This window comes from Silene latifolia, chromosome 9 (genome assembly GCF_048544455.1).
Source record: "Silene latifolia isolate original U9 population chromosome 9, ASM4854445v1, whole genome shotgun sequence".
Classification (NCBI taxonomy): Eukaryota; Viridiplantae; Streptophyta; class Magnoliopsida; order Caryophyllales; family Caryophyllaceae; genus Silene; species Silene latifolia.
In genome coordinates, this window is record NC_133534.1 from 171888137 (window position 1) to 171906087 (window position 17951).

Sequence of the window (17951 nt, forward strand, 5' to 3'; positions counted from 1 at the left end):
ACAGTAAATATTACTTCCCAATTGTATTCTTTATAATGAGACTTAAACATGTGATCATCATGATCAACAGTTGTGATCGCATTATTGTCGGAGGACACATATTCCAACAGGTATTCGCCCCTAGTTACTTATATGAGGTGACGTCTCGAAGTGACTAGAGTGTGATGCGATTGATGGCAAGTTCAAGTGCCATAGAGTCATATGGGATGACTAGTCGATCACATAGGCGATCGTATGGGACACTCTGTCGGCGATGACCGCTTATAGAGTTCTGGTAATTCATAAAGCCTGGTCGTGGCAAGAGCTACTATAATATTCTTATGAGTCAATTCTTTTGACTAGAGACTATTCGCCCAAGTTGGCACAACTTCTGATTAGCTTTGATTTATACTCTACGATTTCGTAAATGAGGTCAAACTGGGTATATTTTGGGTTATGATGGACTGTGGCTAAATGAAGGGAATAGGGCGATAGGAATTGTCCACCCCTTTTCAGGCTTGTTTGAAATCTCAAGGCCACTCGAGGAGTAGTTAACTGGAAATGCGTGGTCACGCTCGGAAGGTATCTATGATAGATAATTCCGGTCAGACAGTTAATCTCCAGATCGAGAAAACCACTCAAGATATGATCAAGTGTAAGTACGACCTGCAAGACACCTTGCATTGAGTGGGAGATTGTAATAGGACAAGAGAAATGGTGACGCACACTTGTCTAGGACAAGTGGGAGATTGTTGGGAAATGTGTCCTCGACAATGGTGCGATCACATGATTTAATATCATAATTTAAATCTCATACTGAGAATACGTGAGGGATGACTCTTTATATAGTCTACTGATCGTCATTTATCGGTAATGATTGGCTAACTAGAGTTTGATATTACTGTCGTGTGACGGTGATGGTCAGTTGATCCCTTTAGGTCACACCTATAGGATGAGGCCCAAATAGATATTTAATTAATTGTATGCGATACAGATTAGTTAATTCCTTAATTATGGGAGTGCAATTTTACGTCTTATTGTAATGTTATTAAATAAGATTTAATTTAGTAATTAAGTGTTAAATTACTAAATTAGTTGAGGTATTATATATGTTTAGAGGTAGAGGTAATTAGTTATTTAAAGTTACAAGAAGTTGTAATTTTAACTAACTAATAATTATGGGACCTATTATATGTTGATATAATGGTAGTATACTAATCAAAAAGTGAAGTGTATATTATATTATTAATTGTAATATTTAAGTGTTAAATGATTACATTAATAATTAATTATGTAAAATAATTAAACATATGACTTATAAGCATTTGTGGGACAAATGACAAAAGGCAAAAATGGACCAAAATGGGTCCATATTTTCGGCCAAATGAAGAGAACAAAAGATGCTCTTTTGTCTTTTGTTTGTGTTGATTAAAGTGTGATTGTGACACATCACACAAGCTTTATTCATACTATATCTTACATATATGTTCCCTACACTCTACCTACACTAAACAAATGAGTAAAAACAAATGGAAAAGATTCTTCCCCATGCTAAAGGCCACCGGTTTTTGGCTCTTCAAATAGAGCATTAGTTGCTAATTTTTCCATGTTGTTCTTTGCTTGTTTTTCTCTCTAATTTTCCCTCACATGCAATTGCTAAAAACTCTCACAAATACTAATACACTCAATCTATTACTAGAAGTAGTAATACTAGAAATATTAGTATTATTAAGGTTACATTTCTATTACATATCTAGTTAATATTAGTAGGAATTTTCGGGATTCATCTTGGGTGCAACTTATTGGAGTGTCTTCTATACTTGGAGTCTTAGGAAGATCATTCATCACATTAAGCTCAAGAACAAGTGAAGGAAGGTGACCTTACTTGTGCCCAATATTTCGAACCAACCTATAATGTAAGGGACATTGTTTTTCTTATAAATCTTTCATTTTGTTATGAATGCACTAGATCTAAAGAACATATAATTAACAAGTTAATTAGTTCACTATTAGAGGAGTCTAACAATAGGTATATGAACCTAACACTCAAGCCTTCCCTTTGATGATCTTTTACCTAGACCTGTCTAGGTAGGACCTGTAGGACCTATCAAAGTAACACTAAAGGAAAAAGATAAGAACTGCCTCAAGGAATAAATCCCTTGAGGCTAAAGACAGACAAAAATAAAGCAAGCAAATAAAATAGTTGCCTCCCCGACAACGGCGCCAAAATTTGACACGGCTGTCGCAACCCTATCAAAAATAAAACCAACTGGCTCTACTAATGCAGCCGAGGTAAGTCGGGTATCGTATCCACAGGGAGACGGTCACTATCTACTTGTTATTCGGTCTGTCTACGGTCACAATTCGGGGGTTTGAGTGGATTTCTAAACTAATGAACGATATTAAAAAGCAAGGATTGAGAAAGGAGATTAACTAAATAGAGAGAAATATGCCAGGATGTCGGTTCACCATGATAGATGCACAAGTCAGCTAAAGGTAGGTCAGTCGGTCTGATGTGAGAAGGGTAAAGGAAAGGTCGTTCCGGTCCGCTATCCGCCCTAAAATACAACTAGCTTAGCTTCCACCCTTACTAGTGTAGTCTATTGCTCATAATAGGTCTATTCATTCCAATCTTCTGATCTAGGTCTGAACTTAACCAGATTAACTAATTCAGTTGCATGCATTAACCAAACGATTATAGTTATATTGCTAATGAAACAATTCTCACATTAAATCTCCTAAACCAACTATCGCATTATCGCTACACTACCATGGCTCCCCTAATCCTAGCATTAAGGGATTAGCTAAGCATAATAGTAAATAAAACAAGAACGAGAAATAAGGCAAGGATAAGCATGATGAAGAGATAAGCAAAAGAGAATTAATATAAAAGAGAGAAGAAAGGTTACAAAGAGTTAGATCCGGAAAAGAGAGCAACAGTAACGTCTGATTAATGCTGAATGAATCATCCCCCTAAAACCTAATTATGTCTCTCCTTATATAGGGGAGATATCAATTAAACCTAAACATACAACTTAAAATATCTAAAAATAAGTTTTACGCGAGAAAACCTCACGGCAGACTCAAAGTGCTCGATCGAGGACTTTAGAACTCCTAGATCGAGTAACTCCTAGCAAAAACCTCTCGATCTAAGAATTTAGGTACTCGATCGAACACTATCAAAAAGGCACCATTTGATCGAGGGGTTTAGGTACTCGATCGAACAAGATAGTACTCAATCGAGTACTTTCCAGCGCACAATTCCTGCTTCGCACACTGAGCTTCAAACGGCCGCTATTTCTTCGTTACTTGGGCAAACAGAGCGTTTGCAGTGGAGTTGGAAAGCTAAGAGGACAAGATTTCATCTCCAATTGGAATCACTTGAAAATCAATTGTAAAACTCGAGATATGGCTCTTCAAATTAGGCACTAGCAATATGAAGCTCTTCCTTTGCTCGCCTAGTTTCCTTACTTCTATGCGCATCTCAACATAGTAGTCTCCAAGCTCCAACTCAACTTATCTCCTAAATGCATGTATAGGGACATGTATTAAGCTTGATTATGCTCATCTCCGGTTTATACCTGCAAATAATACAAGACAAACCAAAGTAGCCTATTCGGGGGACATTTGTAGCTAAACACTACACAAAATGCGTAGAAATGCGTGCAAATATGGTATAATAAGTCTATATAAAATGCACGCATTAGTAATGTCACCCAAGAAGAAATGATGAGGGAAATAAAAAAGAATTGGTACGGGGAGAAGATCCCCACGAGCAGACCTGAGCTCGTGGGGACTGGGAAAAAGGCATAAAGTGGAATTCTGCTCTGAAGGGAAATCTGCCCGACCCGACTCCAGCTCGAGCGTCCAACCACTCAGGTCGCTCGACTTCATTTCAAGCCGTGGGTCATGGAGGACCTCTAATTTTTTAAATTTTGCACTGGACAGAAATCTGGGTGTCCCAAGCACAGGTCGGGCGAGTCACACCTCAAGACGGGCGGACCAACTACAAGTCGAGCGTCTTTTTATGCATTTCAAGAAAATTTTCACTGGGTTAAATTCGGTGCGGATCATTCTGAGGACCCACGTCCCCGCCGACTTCTAGAAAGACAATTTTTTACTGTGTTAAAATCTGGGCGTCTTATGCCCAGGACGGGAGACTCATTTACCAGGTCGTGTGACCCGACTCTGAGCCGAGCGACCCTTTCTGCTCTCATGAATTTTGTAAAAAGCAAGAATCGCCCGACTCCTGCTCCAGGCCGCACGTCTCCCTCCCGCGTTACTCTTCGCTTTTCAACTTTAAACCCCTCTTTCCACCACACATATCTGTTGGAGTTTAGTCCTCGACAATAGTGCGTGATAATATTATTAAATCTCATTAAGGAATATGCATGGGATATTCATTGGCAATACTAGTCAGCTGATCAACGTATATCGGTAACGGTTGGCCAACTAGGGTTTGACGTTACTGTCGTGAGACGGCGGTGTTCAGCTGATCCCTTTCAGTCACACCTAAAGGAACGAGTCCCAACGCGAAAGCTAATTAATTGTATGAGAGACAGTTTAAATTAGTCCCTTGATAAATAGACTAAGAGTTAGTCGATTAAATTAATTTAGAGAGATTTGTGAACTCAAGGCGCGGAAATTATTATTTAATTATGCGATAATTGAATAATAAATTTTTGAGGCGGGAATTAATAATTAAGCAGTTAATTGTTAAGATTGGTACTAATTGACTAATGTGATTAGTATTGGTACGTAAAATATATGTGTAGCGGTAAACGTATATTTACGGAGTGATTTAGACGAATTTAATTGGAGGCATTTAAACATGATACGATGTTTAAATAAAATTTACACGTATTTGTGCGACAAATATAAGAACCAAAATAGACCCGTAAATGGGACATTGGACCGTGTGAATGGAGTGTAGTGGATGATTATAGACATAATCATTTCACTTTGCTTGTTGTTTCTTCCATAAGTCATCTTATGATCATTTTCATGTGATATAAGATTGGACAAAAATAATGCAAGTACACTCCCTCACTCCACCAACTCCAACCCGGATTTCCTCCTCTTTATGGACCAACAATTGCTCATTTTTTACACACTACTTCATTTTGTGTATTTGCATGTAAAAAAAAAAACTTGTTGGTCTTTCTCTCTAAAAACCAATAAAATCATTTACTAAGATATGTTAGTAAAATAAATAATTACTAAGATTGTTAGTAATATTTACATATTATCAAGGGTAATCTTATTAATATCTAGTTAATATTAGTAAGGTTGTTGGGTAAGTTCTTGGGTGCTTAAGAAAGGAGGTGTTCTATTTTGGACACTTGAAGATGGAGGATCTTGCCATTTATTTTAAGCTCAAGAGCAACCAAGATGGGTGATCTTGGTTGTGCCCAAATACTACCATTTTTCAATGTAAGGAAAATTGTTTTCCTCTTCTTTTATATTATTATGCTTTTATATTGCATGCATGTTACATAGATCATATAAACTCAAGTTATGAGATAATTTGACATTTAATTAGAGTGTCTAATTAGGATCTATGATATTTCAAGTGGTATCAGAGCTTAGGCTTGTAATTTGCATGTTGATTTTAAGCATATTAATAAATTATGAGATAATTTATAAAAACTCAAAAATTGTGTTAGAAGAGGTTTTAGCACGAAATTTTTGGGACATGTATACCTACTGATATCAAAAGATTTGTGGTAAAGTTTTGTGATTTATGAAGTAATTTTGCATTTTTTAATGATTTTTGGTAGAAAAGCGAGTCAAAATGCCGTATTTTAGTTATAAATTGACTAAAAATAGTTAAATGATGATTCGGGCCATGGAATTTTTATGGTGTTTCATGCATGTTTTCTACTAATTGTATGCAAAAGTTTGAAGGTTGGTTTGAATTTTTGCATGTTTATTGATTTTATGAGATAAAAGTCGATAAAAGTGAAATAAATTAATCATAATTTCGAAACAATTGATTCTGCCCTTGATAAATTTATGTACATTTGAAAATATTATTTAAAAGATAAAATTGAAAATTAAAATTTGATTCACCTTGTTTTGATGTTTATTGGTTTTAGTGGTTAAAAACCGATAAATATCGATCTTTTTCTTCATAAATTTTATCCGAATTTTTGGGGCAATTTTTCTGATATTTTAGTGTTCTTGGGAGTGTTCTAGAATACTCAAAAATTTTGTTTCAATTGTTTGAGTAATTTTTCAATTATTTTGGATTTTTACTTAAAAGTTATGATTTTACTTATTAAATTAGCAAAATATCACCAAATCAAACTAATTATTCATCATAAAATTAGTGAGGACTAATTTTGAGGTCCAAAACAGTTTGGACAATTAGTTTGGACTTAAATGAGATTTAAGAGTTGATTATTGATTTTTACATGTTAAAAATCGATTAAATCCACAAAAACCGAGATGGATACCAACGATTGATGGATAGGGCAATTTTGGCATCATAATACAGCATTTTAAGTATACTAGTATTTATTTTATTGTACCTAGTATGGCCTAGTTTAGTTTAATCGTTATTACCCGAAATGAATGGGAATAGCGATTTGTTTGTAATTAAATACGATCTCGTATCGTCGGTTTGTAATTAATTAATAGTTTTATTTATTTCATTAATTAATGTATAATAGGAATAGCTATGTAATTTAAATTGTAATAGTTATTCTTACCGGCGTTTCCAAAAGACGGATTACATCGAGACGGAGTCTATTTTTGAAAGGGGTTCCAAATCCCACAAGAAGGAGCCACTTATGGAATGAAGAGGCAAGGGACCAAGGAGTTGGTTTCCGAAATATAATAGACTAGTTTTTATTAACTAGGTGGCCATACTAGGATTTATTCATATGCTTACTTGCTTGCTTGTTTTTATTTTTCGCGCATGCGAAAATCGCCATTCACATGCATTTTATTTTTCGCGGTTGTCAATTCACGTAATTTACATTCACCGACTTAGTTCAGTTATAGGGAATTTATGACTAAATTGACAAGATCTCTCACATAACTAAAATTGAGATTAGCCTTACCAATTAGTAACACCTATGAATCCCTCGTTCATTAGAGCCACGCTCGCCCAAGCGGGGTGTTCTCTTTTTACCTCGGGTAAGTAGGGTGGTAAACGGTTATCACGCGCCAAAGTTGGTTGGACTCAACGGGGTATAAGACGGTCTTGTATTCCGGGGTTAGTAGATGAATTTAAGGAAATTCGTCGACCAAGAGTTCTAGAGGTAGAATTAGTCAACGTGACTTACCGAATTTACACAATTATTGGATGTTTCGCCCAAGCGATGCCTATTTTTGTTTAAAGACGGGTCTTGGAATCATTTATATAATTTAGTGGGAGATCATTATATAAATGCTAAAACTTGTTAAAGATGTTTCACAAGTAAAATTAAAACATTGAATGTTAATTTTTCCTATTTTTCGTTCATTCTCTTATATGTATGACATCGCGCATTTCATCTTCCTTTCATCCTCTATTTATTATTACACTTGTTTCGTTCTTTCATAGAAAGCGGTTTCTTTGAAAGAATTTGGTAGCAATGATTGGTAACATGATTTACCAATTCACCTACATAAGCTTACAACGATTTTTGCGATTATTATACAACTTAATTAACGTCCATACATATTAAAAAGGGGTTTCATGTTGCAAACTCATATTACGAGTTTAAAAGGAAGTCACATTTTATCAAGAGAGTCTTGATTTCGCAAGTGACACCTTCGCCATGAAGATGACATATTAGTTTTAATTACTCAAGAGTAATTCAAAAGTTTGCGAAAGGAGTTTTCAAAAACACTTAGAATACTCCAATATGATACCGTTAAATGGCTCAATTCGAGAAAGGCCAAATCGATTGTTTATGCGCTAAAGAGTTTAGGCATATGATGACAATTGAACGGTTGGGTAGTCCAATTTCGCAAGAAGTTGAGATTTTGCCACATGTTGCACTCACTTTATAGTAGTTCACTCTTACTAAGTGTATAAAATATCACGAATGACATGAAGAGAGGTCTTCATGAGATTCATTTTTGCTTGATTGAAGCAAAGAGGAATGTGAAAGTGATTGGAGTTAAGAAGAATCAACCCTAGATGTATGCGATAGAACAAAGTTGAAAGAGACATCTACTCAATGGATATGCTAGTTCCACTATCTTGGTATGAGATACCAAGTACGGGTCATTTCTTTGTAAAGAAGTTTACATGAATTGATAAAACGTAAGACGTCTAGCATAGGACATTTTTGCATCAAAATGGTGCTAGAGTAGCAATGATTTTGATAGGAATAAATGTACCTAAATTTGGTTTTAAAAGAATGTAATCATCTATGTTTATACATAGAAGGCATCACTCATGTGATTTAAACAAAAGGTTGTACCTAATCCTATGATAACTTGGTGGTTGGTTTAGACCACTCAAGTTAGAGGAATTTTACATTCTTCACGAAAACTAAATATTATACCATCTTATAGATTTTAAAGTCTCTAATCCGGTGAACCCAATTGATCAAACCTCAAGTAAATTCGTTTCACGTATAAACGATTAGCACATCGTACAACCATTTGATTGAGAATCTTATGATATGTGCATTTATTATGTTTTCTTTTGCAGAAAAGAAACACAATAGTGAGGTGATTGACCATATACATACGGATGTGTAAGGCCAATAGTAGGTTATATATACTTCGTTACTTTTACCGTAATGTTAAGTAGATATGATAACTTCATATCTATTTAATAAGACATAAAAGTGATTTTTTGAAACATGGAATATTTTCAAAGCGAAGTAGTAAACTAAAAGCACGACAAGATCATAATGTTGATCGAAAATTTCAAAGTAATGACTTTGAAGATCAAATAGGTAATATCAAGTAATGACCTTGATGATCACTAAGAAGATTGTGAACCAGTTCACATGTACCTTCTTCTAAGGACACCATAGAGTATGGTGTAGTAAAGAATATAAACCGAACTTTATGAGATATAGGTTGAGGTTTTTCGCAATTTTGTAAGCTATTTTCTCACTAAAAGTTTAAAACCCGACTATAATGGCCTAAATGACTCCATATGAGATATGGATAGGGAGAGTCCTTAACTTGTCATTTTATACATTTGGGACCATAAATGTTTATGTTCAGAACCAATTTGTGTAGCTTTGAGGGTTATCCAAAATTGAACCACTTGGTTTTTTACTCCTTCAACACGAGAACAAAGAGTCTGTGGCTCGTAATGCTATCTTTCCAGAAAGATTTTCATTTTTTGGAAGACAGAGTGGGAGAAATTTTGAACTTACGGAAGTCCAAGATCCACAAACTGAGTACAATGCAAGAAGATGTTCTTTATTGAGGCTCAGTGGTGAGTACAATGCAAGAAGACGCTCTTTATTGTGGCTCAGTGGTTATAAGGAGATAATTTTGCGATAATATTGCGTTACTTTTCAAAAGTGATGAATCTTAAACCCTCATCAAGGCTTTTCTACCAAAAATCATTAAAAATAATGTTACAGCATGAACTCTATGTGATGGCGTGTCACCATGCAATTCGAATTGATCCCCTTACACAAGATGTGATAAGGAAGGAAACGCGAGATGTTTTCGAGACTTGATTTAGGGCGAATACTTTGGCAGGTTACCTTGATCTTGTCGTAAAGGTTACATAAGATGTTTAAAATTTGGGCTTGTTATAGAGAGTTTGTGACAACCCAAATGCCTTTATCAATTCGTATGTTCTTAGCAATATAGCCTCTCATGAGGATGAGTTTAGGCAAAAGGATAACAAAACTTTCTCCTTGAATGTATCTTATGAAGGGAGAAGTTTTGTTGATCTTGTCAATGCTAAGAAGTCTAGCATGCTTGAAAGATCCCTTCTGTGATCTTATATACGTCAAAGAGTTGGAACTTTGGGTTCAATCATGTAGTCTATTAAAATGGTATTACTCGAGTGTCGAGATACCATGATGATACATGGAGTTTAGTGGGAGCTAAAATGAGTTTCTTAGTCTAAAATATGTGCTTGACATATTAGTGACTAGAAATGTAGCTAAGGTGATATTTCTTAGTCTAAAATATGTGTTTGACATATTAGTGACTAGAAATATTCTCGGGTGAATACTTGAGAGTAGCATGGCGCATATTAAATATCCGGATCTAATGAGATAAATCTCTATGGATATTAGAATTATAGTCAAGAGACTTATGTGATAAGATTCTTGACTCGTTCAAGTTGTTGAACAATTAATATGATCTCTTGTGCTTCCGCTGCAAGATCTATTTAAATATGCTAAAAGCTGCTCTCGTCGGGACGTATCATATTGAGAATATGAGAAGTCATTACCAATCATTTCCTAGTGAGTGTCACTAGATGATTAATCAAGAGCATCCTTGAGTACTTGAGAAGCACTAAGGATTTACTCTTGTAGTTTGGAGGAATTTATGAATTTCGTGTAAAAGGATTACACGGAAACATTCCTACGCTTATAAGATGTTATGGGCCTCGTTAGAGAATGGTTAACATGTAACAGTGTTATGTGCATAAAGAATAATATGTATAAGAAGTTATACATATATGTATAAGAAGTTATACATGTATAAAGAAGACATGTATGGGGAGTCATACATAAAAGATGTCATATGAAGAATGTGCATGTATAAGCGTTATACGTACAAATCATGAACGAAAGCTAAGTACATTACAACATCCGATGTTGTATAAGAGATAGTTGATAATCGGAATTTAATGGACCTAGAGTAGTTCCGTTAGCCGAATATCGTCTCCCGAGAGTCTGTGAAAACAGTGGGAGTGTTTGACTGGCTTTAGAACCAGAGTCTAAAAACTTGTTTAGACATGTACTTAAAAAGGCTCTATGTGATGAAAAGATTGCATAGAACAAAGGAAAATAGCAATGGAAATTAGAGTGTACAACTGTTGCTAATCCTCTAACCAAAGCCGTTGACATAAGGTAGACATGATGGTTATGTCATCTCCATGTGAATTGAGGAGTATAACTTAATTGCTAAAGATCGTTATGTAAATATTGGATAGAGTATTGATATTTACATAAGTGATGGTCACATTCATTGTTAGAGTTTCTTTAAGAACTCAATTATTCAGTATGACTGAAAACATGAATACCTTGTTTATCCGAATTGGTTGTGGAGACAATGTTGAACCCCAATTCAAGTGAATAGGATGAACATTGTATTATCCCCTAGTCACTTAATGAGGTGACGTCTCAGAGTGACTAGATTTTAAGACGATTGGTGGTAGGTTCAGCACCATAAGGTCATAAGGATGACTAGTCGTTTACATAGGCAGACTGTGGGACACTTTGCCGGGCAGTGACATTTATAGAGTCCCTTAGATCTATTACAGACGCCTGGTCGTAGCAGGGACTTCTATGATATTCCTATGAGTCGATTCTTTAAACTGGAGACTATTATCTGAGCAAGTGCAGTTTCCGAGTGACTTTGGTTTTTGTCCTAGGTCGTGCCGTGAAAGGGGGCCAAAGAACATCTACTGGGTCATGGTGATCTGTATTGTGCAATAGGATAGATAGGGCAGACAGGAATTGTCCACCCACGTTGGGTTTAAACATCTCAAGGTCACTCGAGGAGTTATGACTATAAATGCGTGGCCACGCTCGGAAGTAATCTGTATGAGATTTTTCCGGTCAGGTAGTCACACTCCCAATCGAGAAAACCACTCACGATATATTCATGTGCAAGTGCGACCTGAAAGACACCTTGCACTGAGTGGGAGATTGTTGTTAAAATGGACAAGAGAATTGGTAACACACCCTTGTAGAGTACAAGCAGGATATTGTTGTGATAAGGAGTTATCCACAATTATGTGTTATAATCATCGCACAACTTGTCTCGGACAAGTGGGAGATTGTTGGAGTTTTGTCCTCCACAATAGTGCGTGATAATATTATTAAATCTCATTAAGGAATATGCATGGGATATTCATTGGCAATACTAGTCAGCTGATCAACGTATATCGGTAATGGTTGGCCAACTAGGGTTTGACGTTACTGTCGTGAGACAACGGTGTTCAGGTGATCCCTTTCAGCCACACCTAAAGGAACGAGTCCCAACACGAAAGCTAATTAATTGTATGAGATACAGTTTAAATTAGTCCCTTGATAAATAGACTAAGAGTTAGTCGATTAAATTAATTTAGAGAGATTTGTGAACTCAAGGCGCGGAAATTATTATTTAATTATGCGATAATTGAATAATAAATTTTTGAAGCGGGAATTAATAATTAAGCAGTTAATTGTTAAGATTGGTACTAATTGACTAATGTGATTAGTATTGGCACGTAAAATATATGTGTAGCGGTACACGTATATTTACGGAGTGATTTAGATGAATTTAATTGGAAGCATTTAAACATGATACGATGTTTAAATAAAATTTACACGTATTTGTGCGACAAATATAAGAACCAAAATGGACCCGTAAATGGGACATTGGACCGTGTAAATGGAGTGTAGTGGATGATTATAGACATAATCATTTCACTTTGCTTGTTGTTTCTTCCATAAGTCATCTTATGATCATTTGCATGTGATATAAGATTGGACAAAAATAAAGCAAGTACACTCCCTCACTCCACCAACTCCCACCCGGTTTTCCTCCTCTTTATGGACCAACAATTGCTCATTTTTTACACACTACTTTATTTTGTGTATTTGCATGTAAAAAAAAAAAACTTGTTGGTCTTTCTCTCTAAAAACCAATAAAATCATTTACTAAGATATGTTAGTAAAATAAATAATTACTAAGATTGTTAGTAATATTTACATATTATCAAGGGTAATCTTATTAATATCTAGTTAATATTAGTAAAGTTGTTGGGTAAGTTCTTGGGTGCTTAAGAAAGGAGGTGTTCTATTTTGGACACTTGAAGATGGAGGATCTTGCCATTTATTTTAAGCTCAAGAGCAACCAAGATGGGTGATCTTGGTTGTGCCCAAATACTACCATTTTTCAATGTAAGGAAAATTGTTTTCTTCTTCTTTTATATTATTATGCTTTTATATTGCATGCATGTTACATAGATCACATAAACTCAAGTTATGAGATAATTTGACATTTAATTAGAGTGTCTAATTAGGATCTATGATCTTTCAATATCAAGACAGATCACCCCTCCCTCCAAAATCAAAACATAAACCTCCCCCTCAAGTACTTAAAATCACCCATCTCATCTCCAAATAAACAAACCTCTCTAAAACCTTAGCTCACCCAAGACCTAGGGTTTGAGACATTCAAATAGATCTAATTTAGAAAAAATGTTTTCACTTAATCAAAATGAAAACCCCAAGGAGATTCATGACAAGAGAAGAAAGAAGAACAAGAGTCATTGGGAGTTCATCAACCTCACACCTCAACACTTTAAGAAGGGAAAATGAGGAGATAATTGATCTTTCAAGCCTAGATGAATTTTCCAACATTGAGTTCGTCAACTATGCTCAAAGAATTGTCTTCCACCGACTTTTGGGTAAGAAAATTCTCCCCACTAAGTTTGTTTGTCATGAAACATTGAGAAAGTTAGGAATCTACCATCAAACCGAAGCACTATTTGAATTATTTGGTCTCTGAAGAATGTTCCACATGCATGAACTCACATATAGACCCTTAGTGCTTGAATTCCTAAGCTTTTTGAAAATCTCCACCCTCAACAAGACAATTTGCATAGAATTCCGACTTAAAAATGTGACTAGGATGATGACCCTAGTAGAGTTCGCGATTGTGCTAGGACTAGATGTGTCACCTACTCGATCTTCAAAGCCTCGAAATTATAGTGTAGAGCCCCTTTGGCAGGCCTTAACGGGCCAAGATTTGTCAAGAATCAAGGATTGCTCGGCTTCATATATTCAAAACCCTATCATTCGGTTCACTTATCGATTCATAGCGAGCACCCTACTTGCTCGCTGAGACCCCGCCATCGTGAATGAACTTGATCTCACTTTTATGGAGTCCTACTTGAAATCCAAGGAAAGAGTGGTTATAAGATCAATGCCCCATTAGTGCTACTTGAAATATGGGCGCGGTTTAGAAATGGGAATGATAGTGGGATGAAACATATCGTCAATGGAGGCCTAGTGGCAAGACTTGCAAAGTTCTTCAACCCGAACTTCAACAACAATAACTCTTATATGCATCTTGCGGGTAATACAAGGATCAACGAAATGCTCCTTTTTCAACATCACCATTGGATAGCCTATGAGGGCTATGAGCAGAAAATCAAATGGTTGACTAAGGGAAGTAACCCCCTAATCCTTCCAATGGAGGGTTTGACGAGAATTGCACTAAGAAGGGGTTCTCTTTCCCGAGTATCATCTTATCTCGTACCCGAAAGCACAAGACAAGCAAATCAAACCCCACCTCCTACCCAAAGGCAACAACATGCAAAGGAACCTCAAAGGAATGAGCAAGAACGGGTCACTATCCCTCCTTACCCTTTCCCATACCAACCCTAAAATTATCCCAATCCATTCATCCTACCAAGGGATGATTTTGCCACGGGACTTCTTCAAGCTTTGCATCGCCAACAATATGACGACAAGGTAGACACCTACTATGCTCTCTACCCTAGCTTCCACCGGATGGCTCACCAAGGACAAATTGATGAAGAGGGGGCACTTCCCTCATGGGCTCAAATTGATATACTCTTTCCTAATTCGGTTCATGGAAATGGTGAAGCAAATGAAAATGGCAATAAAGAAGGAGAGGGATCAAGTAATGGTGACACAATGGAGGTTAATAGTGAAGGGGATGAGGTCATGGATTTCTATAAAAGTGATGAGTCTAGAGCACATTGGGATGTGATCTTGGAGGAGAGGATGGAGACAAGTGAAGAAGTTCATTAGCTTGGTGGAGCGGGCAAGAGGCACCCACCACGGCTTGCGTGAGCTTTTCACTCTCTCATTTTTATGTCAAATTTTGATATTGCATTATAACTTAATTTAAATAATCATTGATGTTTCAACCTTTGTTAGTGTTCTTGTAAAATTTAAGGACTATTCCGACCTTAGTAACACCAAGGTGATGATAAATTTTGTTCCCACTTGAAAATCCAAAATGACAATTTGCATTTTTACATAGCATTGCATGCATGGCCTTGTGGCCAAACTTCACCCACTAATTTAATCGGTTTGGGGAAGTTTAGTCACAAGAAACCCGAGTTAATTCAAATTAGCTCTCCGAACAATAGAAAGATTGCATCATGTAGTACAGTTTAGTTTGCATCACTTGTATATATCACATGTAAATATCTCACATATAGTTTGCATCTAGTGTAGAATCATGCATCATTCATTTATTGCATTTGCACAATTCCCTATTGTTTTGTCCATTGGGGACAATGTCCATTCTAAGTGTGGGGATGGGGAATTCTAACACTTCCAAACTCAAAAAAATTCAAAAAATGATAAAAATTTGAAAAACCCAAAAACATGTTCTTCCCTTTTGTAGTATAGAAATGTATATATTGTATATATTTATTTATTTGTGTTCACTCCTATCACTTGGGACCGACTATGCCATATTCGAGGCATGAGGAATATGAAGACCGCATGGTATGATCTTTCCTAATCTCCTTTTTCTTCTTATATGTTAATGACAATGTGGTTTCTTTTTGTTTGATGCGGTACAAACCAATGTGATCTTAGGAGTTGCATTTAGATTATATGGCATACTAGTGATAGTAGCATTTGCATTATGTTGTATATATGTTAGTTGCATCATGGCATGTAGTTGCATATTAGGAAAGTTTTTGTGAAAATGTCTATTTGGGAAGCTTGGCAAGTGTATATAGGCCCTTGTAGATAACTTTTCTCCTTGAGACTTTGTTTGCTATAATACCTTCAAAACACCCTAGGATGTGTCAAACTAGTATCTTTTGACCCATGGACTAAGGCCTAGTCAAGAGTACCTTGTGGTGTGATGACTCCTTGGCTACCGTTTATTCCAAGGTGACCCTTGATGCCATGCAACCGTTCTTTCATTTCTATCATCATGTTTTGTCAATACAAAAGGGAATGGGCACAATAAATCTCCAAATTGAGTTCAAAGTACCAAAGTGAAAGCCAAAAAGTTTGCAAAAATGCATCAATAAAAAGAGGAGCAAAAATAGACTCATATGCTTCAATAAAAGTACCCTTGCTACAAAATGGGGTTACTTTGAAAATGTTCAAGAGTGCAAAGAAATTGCCAAACATCCAAAAATGGCAAATAAATGTTCTCAAAAGACAAATGCCACAAGAAATTGGGGGGAAACAAAACAAAAGCAAACTACCATTGTGGAACTCAAATCATATCAATCCCTTTTTATCCATTGATGATCCTTTCTTTATTGCATGGTGGATGACACGGCTGTCACAACCCTATCAAAAATAAAACCAACATGCTCTAATTAATGCAGCAGAGGCAAGTCGGGTATCGTATCCATAGGGAGGCGGTCACTATCTACTCGTTATTCTAGTCTGTCCAAAGTCACAATTGGGGGTTTGAGTTGTTTGAACTAAACTAATGATCTGGAAAAGAAAGGCAAGGATTGAAATAAGAGATTAATCAGATAGAGAGAAATATGCCATGATGTCAGTTCACCATGATATTACACAAATCAGCTAAAGGTAGGTCAGTCGGTCTGATGTGAGAAGGGTAAAGGAAAGGTCCTCTTGGTCCGCTATCTGCCCTAAAAGGCTAAAATACTACTAACTTAGCTTTCACCCTTATTAGTGTAGTCTATTGTCCATAACAGGTCTATTCATTCCAATCTCTCGATATAGGTCTAAATTTAACCGGATTAATTGATTCAGTTACATGCATTCAACCTAACAATTACAGTTATATTGCTATCAAACAATTCTCACAACCAAATCTCCTAAACCAATTATCGCATCATTGTTATACTACCATGGCTCCCCTAATCCTAACATTTAAGAATTAGCTACGCATAACAATGAATAAAATAAGAACGAAAGATAAAGAAATAATAAACACCATGATAAAAAGAGATGTGCAAAAGGGAAATAACATAAAAGAGAGAAAATAAATTACAAGAGTTCGGATCCGGAAAGGGAAGAGCAACGTCGAATAGAATAAGAAACAGAGGAAAAAGTTGTATGAAAAGATGATAAAATCTCATTAAGTCTCTCCTATTTATAGGAGAGATATTTATTTTACTAAGATACGATAATAAGATACTAAAAACCTCATCAAATAACATCGAAAACTCAACTAGGGTTAGATTAGGAATAGTGAAGTTGCTAAAAAAGTGGTTTTCAGATTCAGACCTTGAGGTAGTTCTCATCAAAACTCCTAAAAATAGGTCGCGAAAGTATGCCGGAATCCACATCTGCCTAATGCCATATTTTTCCTTAAGCCATTCATTCTTAGACAACCCATGAGATTCAACTATTGTTGTCCACCTTTCCTCAAATTCATGTGGTTCCACATCTTCACCCCAAACACATGAGTTTATCTCTTTCAAAAACTGGGTTTCTTTACATATTGAAGGCCCTACTTTCTCAAGCAATTTCTTCAATATGTGCCACATACAATACCTATGTTGGACGTTATCTTTCCAAACTAATTTCATTCCTTCTTCTATACCCACATCTTCATCAGTTATCAGACAAACTGGATGACGACCCCCCATGGCGTCTAAGAACTTATTAAACAACCAGGCAAATGACTCTTTGCTTTCATTAATAATGAGTCCAGCACCAAAGATCACACATCTCTTATGGTGATCTACCCCCCGTGAAAGGGCCAAATATCATTCTATACTTGTTTTTCTTAAAGGTAGTGTCAAAAGATGTCATGTCCCCAAATAGCATATAATTTTTTATACTAATAGGGTTAGCCCAGAAAATATGTGATAATCTGCGTTTGGAGTCTACGTCAAAGTCAAAGTA

At 36.0% G+C, this 17951-nt stretch overlaps 1 protein-coding gene across 1 annotated transcript; it reads right to left on the bottom strand.

Annotated features, from left to right (window-relative positions):
• Positions 1-16343: 16343 nt before the first annotated feature.
• On the bottom strand, positions 16344-17692 carry LOC141601897 (protein FAR1-RELATED SEQUENCE 5-like). Its single transcript, XM_074422205.1, has 2 exons — positions 17246-17692; positions 16344-16415 (listed from the first exon to the last, which is right to left on the bottom strand). Exons 1-2 carry the CDS (start codon positions 17690-17692, stop codon positions 16344-16346), a joined length of 519 nt encoding a protein of 172 aa, XP_074278306.1.
• Positions 17693-17951: the final 259 nt, after the last annotated feature.

What these genes read in the sequence shown, in the direction of transcription:
- LOC141601897 (XM_074422205.1), bottom strand. Translation starts at nt 17,692, where the DNA reads ATGGGGGGTCGTCATCCAGTTTGTCTGATAACTGATGAAGATGTGGGT. An exon ending in TTTCGATGTTATTTGATGAG is followed by an intron (nt 16,416 to 17,245) that starts GTTTTTAGTATC and finishes TATTTTTGATAG; the next exon opens with GGTTGTGACAGCCGTGTCAT.